General features: G+C 42.3%; 1 protein-coding gene across 1 annotated transcript; it reads right to left on the reverse strand.

Moving 5' to 3' along the window:
• Window positions 1-2,495: 2,495 nt before the first annotated feature.
• LOC143933918 (G1/S-specific cyclin-D1-like) lies at window positions 2,496-12,564 on the reverse strand. The gene is made up of 5 exons (XM_077457072.1): window positions 12,316-12,564; window positions 7,417-7,632; window positions 6,025-6,184; window positions 5,050-5,198; window positions 2,496-2,659 (listed from the first exon to the last, which is right to left on the reverse strand). Exons 1-5 carry the CDS (start codon window positions 12,511-12,513, stop codon window positions 2,510-2,512), a joined length of 873 nt encoding a protein of 290 aa, XP_077313198.1. The 5' UTR covers window positions 12,514-12,564; the 3' UTR covers window positions 2,496-2,509.
• Between the last annotated feature and the right edge of the window lie 3,180 nt (window positions 12,565-15,744).

The following is a 15,744-nucleotide window of genomic DNA, read 5'->3' on the forward strand; positions in this document are numbered from 1 at the left end:
ATCGCACTGGTGTGAACAGGGGCTTACACATTTTTTTTAGGAGAAGGTGTTATGTGTCATGGCTGTATGCAAACATTTCTGAACAAGTTCATTGAGAGAGTCTGTCCCAAAAGAAACGTTAAAGCTGAACCAGACCCATTGATTAATGGTTTAAAAAAATAGCTATATCCTTGGCATGATGGAAATGATAGCTGTCACATTTTCTTTTGCTCTCAACTAAACTCAAATTTTTCAAATGGCTTGTGTCATAACTGATCATGTGTGTGGCACAGTGGTATAGTGGCTAGCAGTAAAAAGGGTTGCTGGTTCAAATCCCAACCACAACGCTACATGCCTAGAGCTTGCATGTTCTCCCTTCAAATCTAGTTTTTAAATGATAATGAGATCTGCCAGACAGCACACACAGGGCTAAGTATGGCAAACACAGCTGCTAAATCCTCCCATAAACACTGAGAACTAATTTGGATTTTTTCTAGAGCTTTTGGATATAAATTGTAAGCTGCAATTTTTAAAATGTTTTTACGGTTATGCTATGTAAATGGGATGCATAAACACTTAGAACACTTATTAAAGTGGTTGTAAACCCTTACAACACACTTTGACCTACAGGCAAGCCTAGATTAAGGCTTACCTGTAGGTCCAAGAAATATCTCCTAAACCTACACGGTTTAGGAGATATTTGGTGAAAGACAGGCACCGCTGTCAACGGCGAATGCACCGTAGACAGCGGCGCGCAGGCGCACTGAGCGCAGCACCGTCAACGACGAAGATGCCGCGCGTGTCGGCTCCCGTGTGCATGCGTGGGAGTGACATCATCGCGGCTTCGCCAAATGACAGCGGCGGAGCAGCAAGACCCACCGAGAAGATGGATGCGCCGGACTACAGGGGACAGCGGTGACATCGCTGGCTCCTGTGTCAGGTAAGTGACACATAATGGACTACTATGCGATGCATAGTAGTCTATTATGCTTTGCCTTTGCAGGGAATGAAAGAGGAAGTAAACTCATCAGGGTTTACTTCCTCTTTAAGCACTCCTGTGTACATAGCCTTATATTCATTTTACTCTAGGCCTTTAAAATTGTTGTTTACTACTGTACAAAGACAGAGTCTGGCTGAGAGAAAAAGGGAGCAATAAATAGGTATAATACAAATATACCTACCTTCAACCTGTTTGGGTCTTTGGAGAGGGAATTATAAATAAATACAAATTGAATTCACAAATTATGAATTGTGCATATACTGAATGTTTAAAATGTACAGTATATGGATCAATCTAAAGCTTAGTGATTAACAAGTTAGACTACAGTTGAGTTACTATGCCGTTCTTTATGGTAAATCTGCTGACCAACCGGGTACCGTAGATCTGTAGCTTGAATTGTGCACTAGTGTCTGAAAAACCAAGTCAGGTTGTCATCAGTGTTTAAACAGAACAGTTTGCTTGTTATAATAGCATATTTTGCTCACATGCATTATTATGTGCAGTACAACTTTAACTCAAAATAATTTAACAACTCGCATAACAAAAACAAAACAAAAACAAAATCATATTCAACAGCTTAAATTAAAATACCAATAATAACAAATAAATATTAAATAAAATAAATAAATCACAACAAACATATTACTGTTGATCTTGGTTTCACTTGTTCCTGCTCATTTCTTCCATGTAAATAATTATTTCAAAGCATCACATGCTATTTGATGTGTTAATGCACCTATTATGTAGCTGTCATTTTGTCTATAAAAAGTGCTTTGTAAAGGATACCTTGTAAAATAATGGGGTTTCATCACAAGACTATCCTAGATGTACACTTCTATCAGGTCTAACTTGCAAGGTGACATCTGTCTGATCAGTTAGCTAAATCCCTGAAGATGCCAGTATTTTTTAGTGTTCACTCTTTCAAGTCCAACCCTTTATTTGAGCCCACTACAGCATCTCGCACCTACAGATTCACGTGACAAGGGGCTGCAGTCCTACTCAGAAGCATCTTTGCATAATCTAGCTTCATAGTTTTTGATTTAAATTCAGAATGTCACACTCAGTGGACTGTACACTTTTGGACAACTGAACTGATACTTGGATGTATTACTAGCTCACTAATAATTGTATTGGTAGTGTTTAATGTGCACCTGTCATGAGACACACCTGACATTGTTGATCTCCTGCCATAAATGCTAGTTGTCTGGCCATGTCTGTTTTATATACTTCTGAGTTACAGACCTGTAACTGGGATGCAGCAAATGGAAGTTCAAAAACAGAATTTTGTATTGGCATACATATTCGGTGTCAGTAAATTCAGAGTCAGTAAATTAAAGTACTGAAATTGATTAATCAGAATGAAAACCATAAAACTTGCATTTCAAGAAGGAGATCATCAATAACATGTGCCAGTAAGTGATTGGAAATCTGTGATTAACACAGAAGTGGTGAACCCCCCTTTTGGGTAATTTTAAGAAATCTTCACAGAAATTATAAAAGCTTTTGGGCTAATGAAGCATTTTAAACAGTTTATAAGTCAAAGTCTAAAACGTCTGTGGGGGTACTGGCCCGTTCAATTTCCTCCATAGTCTTGGAGATTGGTACTTGGTTTCTTTCAGCTTGTTGGAGATTGGACTCTAGGGATGCTTCAATTTGTTCTTGACACATTCTCAGGATATTCTATGATCACAGACGATAAAAAAAAAAAAGTTAGAAATGTGATAAATAAACCTTGCATGCGCCTTAAAGGAAACCTGTGCAAACAACAATTACTGCTCTTATGGTAACGACTGGACATAAACCTTAAAGATAGTATTGTTGTCACTCTTGGGACCCTGTACAATGGGTTCCACCCTCTTGGATTTCTCTTGGAGAAACAAGGACAGTTAATCAAATACCACCCACTATCTTTGAATATAGAAAAAAATTTCAGCCGCACTCCAATTTCTTGGAGTCTTTTTAATAATCAGTGAATTGTCTGTATACCAGGGAGGCTGGTGCTCAATATTTGGGGGGGGGGGGGCAGAAAACAAACCTGCTCCCCTCACTTGCACATATTGCGTGCCCCCTCCGGGCACAGGCCGGGCCTCGGTACTCACACTGTTCCCCTATCTGCAATCAGGGCAATTTCTCCGTCTCTTCCCTCCCGGACAGCTCTATGGAACCGGGAAGGCAGCGATCAATCTTAGGCGGCCGATGCTGCTCCTTGCTCCAGCTTGCCGAGGGGCCAATGCTTCTCCTCACGGCTGAACAGTAAGTGGGTCCTGAGACCCGCTTTGCCCGGAGTCCTAAAATCCATGCGTACAGCGTCCTGCATGTAGATTAGGGGCTGGGCACATGGATTGGGGGGGCTCCATTAGGGGCACCCCTAATGGAGCAGCCGCCACTGCTGTATACAGTGATGTCTTCAACCCAAAACCAATATTCCTTGATGCCTTTCATCACTCCTGGCTTGCTCACAAGGATAGTGGAAGTCCTAAACAATAGAGGAAGAGCTAATTGGAGTTTGGCTGAAACTTTTTCCCATTTTTAATAAAGAGTGGAGACAAATTGTGATGGCCAATATCCAGGCTGTCCATGTGCAGGAGAGGCCGGTTTTAAGTGGAACTATGGATCTCTGTGTATTTCTGTTACCACCAACTATCACCCATTGAGTGAAATTCCACATTCATTCCACACAGAGGTTTTTTGTTTAGGTTTGTTAAAGTGTACCTGTGCCCAGGCTATGGATATTAAAGTCTGGACCTCTCTAGCTGTATGCAATGTGATGTGATTCATTTCTCAAAGAACCTCAAAGATAACAACTTTGAATTGTTTTAGTTTATAAGGGCCTATTCACCCCAAAGCAATAACTTGGAGGTATCCTTGACTTTCGCTTTACGACACCCTTGTCATTAACCAGCTAAATATGGGTGCTTCAAAAGACAGTGGGGGCTGACATTTGACTGTTACGTGGCAGGAAGTCTGTCTGGGAAATAAACCTGAGCATTCACAGAACTATATGTTAGGAGTGTCAATGCCAGACACCCTGCAGCTACCACTCCTCCAGTTTCTCTCCTTGTAGCACATGCCACATGGCCACTCTTCCATCTCTGGCTGGTAAGTCTCTGTACTACTGGCCATGCCCCCTCTCTCACTGTCTGGCAAAGGTACTCTCCTCAGAGAGCATCCTTGTTGCTAGGTAGCAGATTGGCTATATCTGCCTAGCCTCCTCTCTTTCCGAACACTGGTGTCACTGTGGTGTTTAGTTTAAACGTCATAAGCTCAGGGCTCTTATAGTGTTTGCTATCTGGCTTCTGTTTTCTTGCCTTGATTTGTAGTCCCTGTCAGTCTTATATTGTCTCTAGATTCTACCCCTACTGACTTCTAGCCTGGATAATGCATTATTACCATTTTGATAGTTGTCTGCCGTTACCCTTTGCCTGGATACTGATTAGTCGCTGATTAATGCCTGTCATAAACCTTATCTAGATAATGGATACACTGCTGTCTGACATCTTCCCTGACCCCTGCTTGGATAGCAGACTCTACCTCTGCCTGCTGCTAGCCAGTCCTGACCACTGCATACTTGTCCTGCCAGACATTAATCCTGGGCACTGCATACAGTACCTGCCTTGAAACTTTTCCACATCAGGAAACTATCTTACACAGTATGCAAATTCTCTTTCTCTCTCTCAAGGTCACTGGGTAGCATCCTATTCCTATGAATATAGCACAGTGCCTTAGGTCCTGGGGTATGCAAATTCTGGTAGGCACACTAGTCTTAAGGAAAAGGCAGACACTGTGGGTAAATCTGTGCAAAGATCTCACTATTTTCACAGAACAGGATTCAAACAGTTGACCCTGGATTTGGGGGCTCCCTAGGTGCCAAGTGGTTTTGACAACACACACAATTCACAGATCTATCAGCTATACTCTATAACAAATATACAAAGCTGGAAGGCAATGGAAGCTATCATTTATCCATCAGAAAATATAAAAGATATAGCTATAAAAAAACATTTCTGATAAAAAGTTAATAGGGAAAATAAATATGAAACTGGATGTGAGGCAAAAAATAATAAACTTACCGGGTCACAGTGGATAGCTTGTGCAAGGTAGTTTGTAATTGCCAAACTAGAATAAGCTATCCCCAATTTTTCTGGCCTCAGCCCGTTCACAGCAGCTGCTAAACTAGCTGCAGCCACCAGAGAAGGAGGTAGTGCAATAAAAGTACAGTCTGAAAAGCAAAGACAATAGGCATGTTAGTAAAAAATCACCAAATAATAATTAATAAAAAATAGGACAGCTGGTATTGAATCGAAATCAAAATGATTAGAAGCCACTGTGCCTGTAACTTTAACTCTCAGCTTTTTTCGCTGAACTTATAGATTACGCCAATGGAAAACTATTAGAAATGGCAATGCTGATCCCTCTTTTGAGAATTCTATTTCCTGGCTGACATGCTAGTGCTTTGATTTCTGAGTTTCAGACATGGAACAAGTTTTCAAATGTGTGTCTGTGAGACAGCGCTGCATCTGTGTTAGGTTGCCTGTCCAGTGAAAGAAATTGTGGCTGGTTGAATCTTTAGAGTGTTCAGGGGCTATTAGGGGTATGGTGTCAGACTGGCTTAGATCACTGGCTGCTGCCTCTCTGGAAGCAACCATTAGAAGGTCCTTTGAAGTACCTCACAACAGTAGTTGAATATTAAGAGGTTTATTGAAGCACTTAGTCACAGGTAAAAACCCAATATATTTTTTGGGGGTATTGCCTCTCCCTTTCTAGGTTGCCCCCAATGAAGGGGGAGGCAATTACCCAAAACACAACGTATTTTTACCTGTGAACTAATTGCTTCATTAAACCTCTTAATAATCGCACTGTGTTGTGATTTACTTCTAAACCTGGCACTCTTCTAAACCTGTTCTATGGAACAAGTATAGAATAAGGAAATACTGACAATTTAGTCTATAGTATAAACTATATACACGAAAATGCAATCACAAGAGAGCAAAGAGGTGTAATATGACAAAAGACACTGATTATTGGACTACATTTTGGGCACTCACCTGTGGTGCACAGTGCAATGAAGGTCTCTGAGTGCTTCCTGACTTGCTGCAGTTTCTCTGCTGGAAGCCTCAGCAGTGCCAGGAAATACGGAAGAAAGTCTCTCGGTGTCACTGCTTCTATGTCCCACTTAAGCTTGTTCAGGACCAGCAATTCCATTGACTAGACAAGGGAAGATAATTTCAGAACAAATGTATAAAATCTGGCTTTTTATTACCGTTTTGCACCTTCGGCTTTTTCCATTTTACCAACATGTGAATGTGGTGACTACATTAGGTTATTTATACAGGTTTTTTCCCTTTATTTTCACCTAGTTCTCAGACCAGTAACACACTCTGTCTTGGGGTGTCTCCACTCCACTGGAGGAACAATGGAAACCTCCATGGATGGCAGTATTTTCAATCTAGGGAGAGGATAGTGTTAGGCGCACTTGTAAATTTAGATGGACTTGACTATAAAATTAAAACCTAACTCCAGCTAACATTTTTAAGCAGTTACAACAGTTTATACCTTTTGGGATAAAGCTTTTACATACATGAATAAAAGCTGACCAATGTAAGTTCCCTTGTCAGTATTAAATTGTTTCCCTCCACCCTGTAACTGCTATTTTTGCTGAACAGCTTGGTTGTAAGTGGAAGTTGAAATATAACATACTTACTGGCAAGATAAACAGGTGAAAATAAAGGAAACAACTAAAAACAAACTAATAGGGCCACCGCATTTAATTACTGGTAAGCCGCAATATATGACATTTTTGCTATTGGGTTTAACTACACTTTTAGCTGTATGCATTGTTATGCAAATGTACAATTTTCCATATTTTGGATGTGTATTTGATTATTTAACTTTTACATAATGTTAATTTAACGCCCAGTATCCCAGGGGGCAGTAGTGAGCATTTTGCTCCCGACATGCCATTCAGTAAGTGTTTACATCTACTTTTACAGGCCTGCTAGTGCCTACAAGCCCTACACTAATCTCTCCCTATTCAGTATGTCAGCAGCATTCCCTATCCCTATCACAGCTAAAGCACACTGTCAAATTGTCAATACGGCTGTTGGTAGTGCACCCTTTTATAGCAAATAGGCTTATCCAAAGACCCCCTTATTAGCCCCTCTAAGCCAGCTAACCAAAGTTCAAAGGCCAGTCAGTGCATTATGGTCATATCAATAATTCACCGGGTGCATGACCATGCAGGATTTGCTGTGAACTCATGGTAGCTGTAAACTCCAACATCAGCTCTATTTATTACTCTTCTTTATTTTGAAGTATTTTGTTTAAAATAGGAATAATTGCACAGCTGCAGACCTGAAATGCTTCAGTCATCTAAATGCAATGCAAAAATAAATTGTGCTGGGTACTGGCCCATGAATCAGTCTTTAACTGGTACTTACCCGCAGCTCTGTGACAGTGAAGGAGTAGTCGGAATACATGCACAGGATCTCAGTGGTTATTACTTGGCACTCCTTCAGTTTCGAAGCAAGCAGAAGACAAGTTGCCCCCAGGAGCTGAAGTTGTCTCTTTTCTACAGGTACCAGAGACAGGAACCGGTCCAAACAATTTACAGCCAAGGGGAACACCTGTTCTCCACACCTCTGATCTTCACAGACCTGGTACAATGCAAAAAATTACCACAAATATGAGGTAAAAATAATTGTTTAAAATTGTGTGAGAATAGTAATACGACAACTGTCATTGCTGACTTTCTTCTCTCTTAACCACTTGCCGACCGCCGCACGACGATATACGTCGGCAGAATGGCACGGGCAGACATATGGGCGTATATATAAGTCCCTGCCTGCCCGCGGGTGGGGGGCCCGATCGGGCCCCCCCCCGGTGCCTGCGGCGGTCGGCATTCCTTCGAGAGCGATCCGGGATGAGGGGGCGGCCATTCATTCATGGCCACCCCCTCGCGATCGCTCTCGACGAATGGAAATCCCCGGTGACATCACTTCCTCTCCTGTAATGTAAACACAGGAGAGGAAGTGATGTATTCTCTCCTCCGTGTCGGTATTTTTCGTTCCGACACGGAGGAGAGCGGATCGGTGAGTTGCACCAACACTCTACACACACAGTAGAACATGCCAGGCACACTCACACCCCCCCTTTACCCCCCGATCACCCCCCCAATTACCCCTGCCCCCCAGTCACAGTGACACCAATGTCATTTTTTTTTTTTTTTTGCATTGGTGTCATTTGTGACTGTAATAACTGTTAGGGCAGTTAGAGTTAGCCCCCTTTAGTTCTAATGTGCCCCCCTAACCCCCCCAATAAAGGTTTAACCCCGTGATCACCCCCCGTCGCCAGTGTCACTAAGGCTGGGTTCACATTGCAGCGGTTTATGAGAACGAATGTGATTCGCACCGCACTGCAGTGCAAATCACATCCGATCTCTGTGCGATTCGAGTTCAGCCATTCGCCGCACCCGCCGCACCCGCCACACCCGCCGCACCCGCCGCAAATTCGCACGGGACCATTTTTTTGGCCCGCAGCAGAATCGGATCGCATGGGTGTTCACACCATGCGATCCGAGTTTGCAGATCGCACTGCGATATGCGAACTGATCTGGGGGTGTCAGTAACATTTCACTGACACTCCCAGCAGTTCGCATAGGGCAGTGTGAACTGCCGCCGGAGGCATGCGATGCGGGAACCCGCCGCGGATTCGCGGCGTTTCCGCATCGCTCCAGTGTGAACCCAGCCTAATAAGCGATCATTTTTCTGATCGCCGTATTAGTGTCACAGGTGACGCTAGTTAGGCAGGTAGGTATTTAGGTTCGCCGCAGCTTTTTATAGCGCCAGGGACCCCCATATACTACCGCATAAAGCCCCCTGATTGCCCCCTAGTTAACCCTTTCACCTGTGATCACCATATAACTGTTACAGGTGACGCTGGTTGGTTAGTTATTTTTTTATAGTTTCAGGGTACCCGCCATTTATTACCTAATAAAGGTTTAACCCCCTGATCACCCGGCGGGTGTCATTTGTGACTAATAACTGTTAGGGCAGTTAGGGTTAGCCCCCTTTAGTTCTAAGGTACCCCCCTAACCCCCCCAATAAAGGTTTAACCCCGTGATCACCCCCCGTCGCCAGTGTCACTAAGGCTGGGTTCACATTGCAGCGGTTTGAGAACGGATGTGATTCGCACCGCACTGCAGTGCAAATCACATCCGATCTCTGTGCGATTCGAGTTCAGCCATTCGCCGCACCCGCCGCACCCGCCGCACCCGCCGCAAATTCGCACGGGACCCTTTTTTTGGCCCGCAGCAGAATCGGATCGCATGGGTGTTCACACCATGCGATCCGAGTTTGCAGATCGCACTGCGATATGCGAACTGATCTGGGGGTGTCAGTAACATTTCACTGACACTCCCAGCAGTTCGCATAGGGCAGTGTGAACTGCCGCCGGGAGGCATGCGATGCGGGAACCCGCCGCGCATTCGTGGCGTTCCCGCATCGCTCCAGTGTGAACCCAGCCTAATAAGCGATCGTTTTTCTGATCGCTGTATTAGTGTCACAGGTGATGCTAGTTAGGCAGGTAGGTATTTAGGTTCGCCGCAGCTTTTTATAGCGCCAGGGACCCCCATATACTACCGCATAAAGCCCCCTGATTGCCCCCTAGTTAACCCTTTCACCAGTGATCACCATATAACTGTTACAGGTGACGCTGGTTGGTTAGTTATTTTTTTATAGTTTCAGGGCACCCGCCATTTATTACCTAGTCTCACTAGTGTACCCCTAAATTTAGGGGTGTCTACTTTCCAAAATGGGGTCATTTGGGGGGGGTTTGTGCCATCTTGGCATTTTATGGCCTTCAAAACTGTAACGCCCTTAGAAAGCCTGAAGGCGGTGCTTGGTTTTCGGGGCCCCGTACGCGGCTAGGCTCCCAAAAAGTCCCACATATGTGGTATCCCCGTACTCAGGAGAAGCAGCAGAATTTATTTTGGGGTGTCATTTCACATATGCCCATGGCATGCGTGAGCAATATATCATTTAGTGACAACTTTGTGAAAAAAAAAAAAAAAAAAAAAGTTTGTAATTTTCCCGCAACTTGTGGCAAAATATAAAATATTCCATGGACTCAACATGCCTCTCAGCAAATAGCTTGGGGTGTCTACTTTCTAAAATGGGGTCATTTGTGGGGGTTTTGTGCCATCTTGGCATTTTATGGCCTTCAAAACTGTAATAGGTAGTGAGAAGTGAACTCAAAAATTTACGCCCTTAGAAAGCCTGAAGGCGGTGCTTGGATTTCGGGGCCCCGTACGCGGCTAGGCTCCCAAAAAGTCCCACATATGTGGTATCCCCGTACTCAGGAGAAGCAGCAGAATTTATTTTGGGGTGTCATTTCACATATGCCCATGGCATGTGTGAGCAATATATCATTTAGTGACAACTTTGTGAAAAAAAAAAAAAAAAAAAAGTTTGTAATTTTCCCGCAACTTGTGGCAAAATATAAAATATTCCATGAACTCAACATGCCTCTCAGCAAATAGCTTGGGGTGTCTACTTTCTAAAATGGGGTCATTTGTGGGGGTTTTGTGCCATCTTGGCATTTTATGGCCTTCAAAACTGTAATAGGTAGTGAGAAGTGAACTCAAAAATTTACGCCCTTAGAAAGCCTGAAGGCGGTGCTTGGTTTTCGGGGCCCCGTACGCGGCTAGGCTCCCAAAAAGTCCCACATATGTGGTATCCCCGTACTCAGGAGAAGCAGCAGAATTTATTTTGGGGTGTCATTTCACATACGCCCATAGCATGTGTGAGCAATATATCATTTAGTGACAACTTTGTGTAAAAAAAAAAAAAAAAAAATTTTTTTTTGTCATTATTCAATCGCTTGAGGCAAAAAAATAAAATATTCAATGGGCTCAACATGCCTCTTATCAATTTCCTTAGGGGGTCTACTTTCCAAAATGGGGTCATTTGGGGGGGTTTTGTACTGCCCTGCCATTTTAGCACCTCAAGAAATGAGATAGGCAGTCGTAAACTAAAAGCTGCGTAAATTCCAGAAAACGTACCTTAGTTTGTAGATGTGACAACTTTTGCGCAAACCAATAAATATACAATTATTGACTTTTTTTTTACCAAAGACATGTGGCTGAATACATTTTGGCCTAAATGTATGACTAAAATTGAGTTTATTGGATTTTTCTAATAACAAAAAGTAGAAAATATCATTTTTTTTCAAAATTTGCGGTCTTTTTACGTTTATATCGCAAAAAATAAAAATCGCAGAGGCAATCAAATACCATCAAAAGAAAGCTCTATTTGTGGGAAGAAAAGGACGCAAATTTTGTTTGGGTACAACATTGCATGACCGCGCAATTACCAGTTAAAGCAGCGCAGTGCCAAAGTGTAAAAAGACCTCTGGTCATTTACCAGCAAAATGGTCCGGTCTGAAAGTGGTTAAAGGTGCATGCTCTGGGGATTTCCATCTTGACCTTGGCTTCATTGTCTACTGAGTTACTAATCTGGAAGGTCTGAAAAGTATCAACATCCATCATACATGCTTGTTCCAGGTCAGTGACTCAGTAAGTACTGAAATCAGGATGAAGATGATAGTCTTGGAACCCTCACTTCTAAAAATAAGTCAGCAATGGCAGGGACCATATTTTAATTTTACATGTACAGTAGATTAATGTGGGCTGCTATTGTTCCTGAAATTGCCCTGCTGTTATGCTGATCTAGTGTACTTTCTTGGTTTGATTCACGAAAAGGCAAATGGGCTGATCACTTTCTAAGGGAATTTACCCTTAGCTTAGTGAATAAGGTGATGCTTTGCTGACTTTCATAATGCAATCATGTGCAAGCAAAAATACAATTTTTTTTATTCTCCTCCCAACTGATTAAGTATTCTCTGGAAAGTGATTTTTCAGTACACAAAATTCCCTTGCAAAGTGCACCGACTTTAGTAATTCAGCGCCAGAGTTCCTAACTTGGAGCAGGTATCAGACAATTAATTCAAAGCATTGAAGCAGAACTGTCTGGATGGCAGCTGGGCAATTGGAATTTTGAAAAGGTCAGGAAGCCTCCATATTTCCTTCATAACAGGCTTCCTTAAAAATGTACAGAAAAATTAATACATATGTTCCACATCCAATAATAATCAACAATAAAGGATTTTTTTTTTAAAGAGAAGTGTCATTTTTCCATTAACTACATTTAAATTTACCACATCATATTTCTCATCATTACAGTTGAAAATGAATGCCAATTTGATCCCTCTATCCATTAGAAAATTGAACAAATGCTCCAAACATTAAAGTTCGGCTAAAAAAAAACATTTGGTTGTCTTACCTCCAGCATCCAGCTGGTCAGCATTTTCCTCATGTAGGGATGCATCTCTCTCTGTACACACTGGAAATAAGTTGGGGATGGGGTGTATCTCTCTTGGGCTGTAAGCAGCCTCTCCAGGACCCTGCTCTGCAAAAGAACAGGATCAGCCTGTGCTCTGAGCTCTTTCTCCGGTTCCCAGCACAGCAATCTGCTCTCCATCACTTTATCTGTTCCTGCTGTTGTTCCACAAGAGCTATAACAGTTGAGAGATGTCCCTTTAAACATTTTCAGCTTGACCTGTTAAACCCCAGCCTCATATACGTCCAGACTTCAGTAAGCCCTTCCCACTGCCCCTACACAACTGCCAATCACAGCTATTGTTTGTGATCAGGGGACAAAGGATGCTCCCTGTGGTTCTTTCCTTTTTCATCAAAAAGACAATATTTGTGGCTTACCTCCTAGGGACTGATAAACAGAAGGATCATGTCACTGGGGGATGCAATCATTTACGATAAAAGTAGATAAAGTGCCTGTTTGCTGCCAGAAATAACATAAGACTTTTTTATTTTTAAGTATTTTTCTTAAATTTTTTACCAATTGCATAATACAATTCTTTCCTTTATATTATTTGACATTTTTCTTAGTTAACAGGTATGAAGTAAAACCCACAGCTGCTGTGCAGCCGCTCATATACATTAATTAGAAGATACTGCTGTACTGTACGTGGGGATTGTGACAGTGGTTGTGTAAAATGTGTGCACACACACACACATACAGATGCATGCCACAAATGTGTGTGTTTCATGTAACTTTTAGGAAAAAGTTTTATGCAGGCTCTGGACAAAGTACAGCCCCAATACTGCCATGTACATGGGCTCTTAAAGCTGAACTCTGGGGAGAGTAAAAAATTTATTTTCTTGAAGTGTGGCTACCTCCAATACTGCAAGGGTTAAATGCTAAGAGTCTGCAAAAAGCACTTTTACTTACCCAATACTATGCTCCCACAGGCTCCAGATTGTAAGACCAGTCCTGACAGGCTATTATCTCCTATGCTCTGGTGGTCCAATGCTCTCTGATGTCATCAAGACCAATGCAAAGCCATAGCCATGCACTGGACTTGAGGAAGCCATGGGACAGTCCACTGCCAATGCATAGGAGAAAATAGGTGAGCGCTTCTAGAAGAAAAGGATTGATTAAGGCCCGGCCATACAAAGAGCACATTTCTTTCCTGCAACCTGTGGAAATTCACTTGATTCCCTCATCAACACAGTGTTGATGCGGGAATCCCTCCTCACTGGGAGAAGACAGGGATTATTGCTAGTGGCTATAGCAGCTGCTAGCGATAATCACAGGTAGAACCCAGCATGCTGGTTGTATCAAAGTTGATTGATTAATCAACTTGCTACATTCAGCCTGCCCATACACAGTTCGAATCTCGAAGTTCGAACCATTTATGGCTTGCCTAAATAAAAGTGCTTTTCGTGGCCCTCTACACCTAAGTGAGCATTAAATTCTTACATTGTGGGGGCAGTGCAATTTTGTGGCCCATAGACTCGAATGGAAACATATCATTTTGGTGAGTTTTTGCTAAATTATTCTCCTTCTTGACAGGACAGCAGTAGTAGCAGCAGCAGCCACAGCAGGAGCAGTTCCACAAACACACAGTACTCAAATCACATTAACATTGCAAACCACTTGCACTGAAAATTGCAAAGCACTCACACTGCATAACTGGACTGAAATTCACATACAAAACTTATTGCACTACTGTGAACCAGCGGTACAGGGGAGTACACTTGCAACAAAATTAGGCTGGTTCCCTGTTCTACAGAAATTGATTGGTAGATCAACAACTTCTGTTGAAGGGGATTGTTGGAAAACATTCAATCAACCATTTGGCCGCAGCGCTGATCAGTGTTTTCTGATACAGACAGAGGAGTCCCCACTGTTAAAATTCAATGGCACAGTGGGGGGATTGCTCCATCCACATCGCTTGTGTAGATTGTAGAAACTGTGAAAAAAAAAAAAAAAACTGTGTATACCAAGCTTTAGGTTCACACTTATGCGGACTGGATGCAAGCTTCTGCTGGTACAATGTGGCTGATTTACCATACAGTAGCTATCATGGCTACGCCAAAATTAATCCATGACTCAAATGCATGGATCGGGACTTCAAACCATTTATTAAACTTCATAAGTCTGTCGCTAATTTGACAGAACCATGTGGCTCAGAAATGCTCAATTTAAGAAGCTTGTTGAGAGTATGTGTGAAACATGTAAAGATCCTCCAGCTTTGTAGTGACAAGCCAAATTTTAAAATTGTTTGAACATGGAATTTTTTTTTTAAGCATTTGTGTGATAGCTGTATAATGTGCAACTTGGCCTAACTTGTAAAAGTACAAATTAAATTAATAGAGTTAATAAAACATGAATGGCATACCACCTTGATCTAAAAAAAAAGTTTGTGGAAATAGGAGAGGCTGCAGGCTACATGCAGGCATATTATACAGCACAGTGTCCTCATCCATTATTTCTGCTTGGTGGTACAATAATCATTCGACTCCCAACCATAGCACTACTTACCTGGAGTTTGCATGCTCTCCCTGTGCCTGTGTCTCTGTTCCAGCACTAGAGATGGGCCAAACGACCCCCTGTTCTGTTCGCACCAGAACAGAATAATGAACCCCAATGAAGTCTATGGGACCCGAACTGTAAAAATCAAAAGTGCCCATTTTGAAGACTGGAAGTAATGCAAGTAATTGGGCAAACAATTGGGCATACAATGGGTATGGGGGTCCAGGTACTGCCCTGGGGGACATGTATCAATGGAAGAAAGCTCGTAAAAAACATAATTTTTAAATGAGCAGTGATTTATTGATGCTTAAAGTGAAAGCATAAAAATAAAAAATGTATTTAAATATATTTTGCCTGGGAGGTCCCCTTAAGCCCCATACACAATATCAGATTTTCTGCTGATCTTTTCCTTCAGATTTACCAAAACCATGTAGTGGAAGGGCCTGCCTGATTGCATACAAATTGAAACTCCTAAGGTTTGACCTCATATGGTTTTGGTAAATCTGAAGGAAAAACTCAGCAGAAAATCTGATAGTGTGTATATGGCTTCAGTCTACCTGTAAGGTGGCACATCTGTACTGTGTATAGAGGCTGCTGCAGCAATATTTGCATTTATAAAGCCAAAAAAATTACCTTTTCCCTGCAAGCTTTCTTTATTTTATAAGCAATGGCCTTGTCTCTATGATAAGGCCACAATGTAGTGCACTGGGGGCACAAGATTAGAGATTTTTGGGATAAATTCTGCTGTCTCTTCCACAGACTTTGGATAGAAGTAACAAATTGGTCTTTGGGTGTCATTGGCGCCTTTACACCATAACCCTATTGAGTGACTCCAAAAATTGAAGTAATATGCACCTGTCACACATCTGTGTTTTT

The sequence above is a fragment of the Lithobates pipiens genome, unplaced genomic scaffold (genome assembly GCF_037356315.1).
Source record: "Lithobates pipiens isolate NorthernLeopardFrog02 unplaced genomic scaffold, aLitPip1_a1.2 Scaffold_27, whole genome shotgun sequence".
NCBI classification, from domain to species: Eukaryota; Metazoa; Chordata; class Amphibia; order Anura; family Ranidae; genus Lithobates; species Lithobates pipiens.

Excerpts from the sequence above, each read along its gene's own strand:
- LOC143933918 (XM_077457072.1), bottom strand. The coding sequence starts at position 12,513 with ATGGAGAGCAGATTGCTGTGCTGGGAACCGGAGAAAGAGCTCAGAGCA. Across the intron at positions 7,633-12,315 it reads TGACCAGCTGGATGCTGGAG|GTCTGTGAAGATCAGAGGTG; the intron begins GTAAGACAACCA and ends GCATTGTACCAG. Across the intron at positions 6,185-7,416 it reads TCACTGTCACAGAGCTGCGG|TCAATGGAATTGCTGGTCCT; the intron begins GTAAGTACCAGT and ends TCCCTTGTCTAG.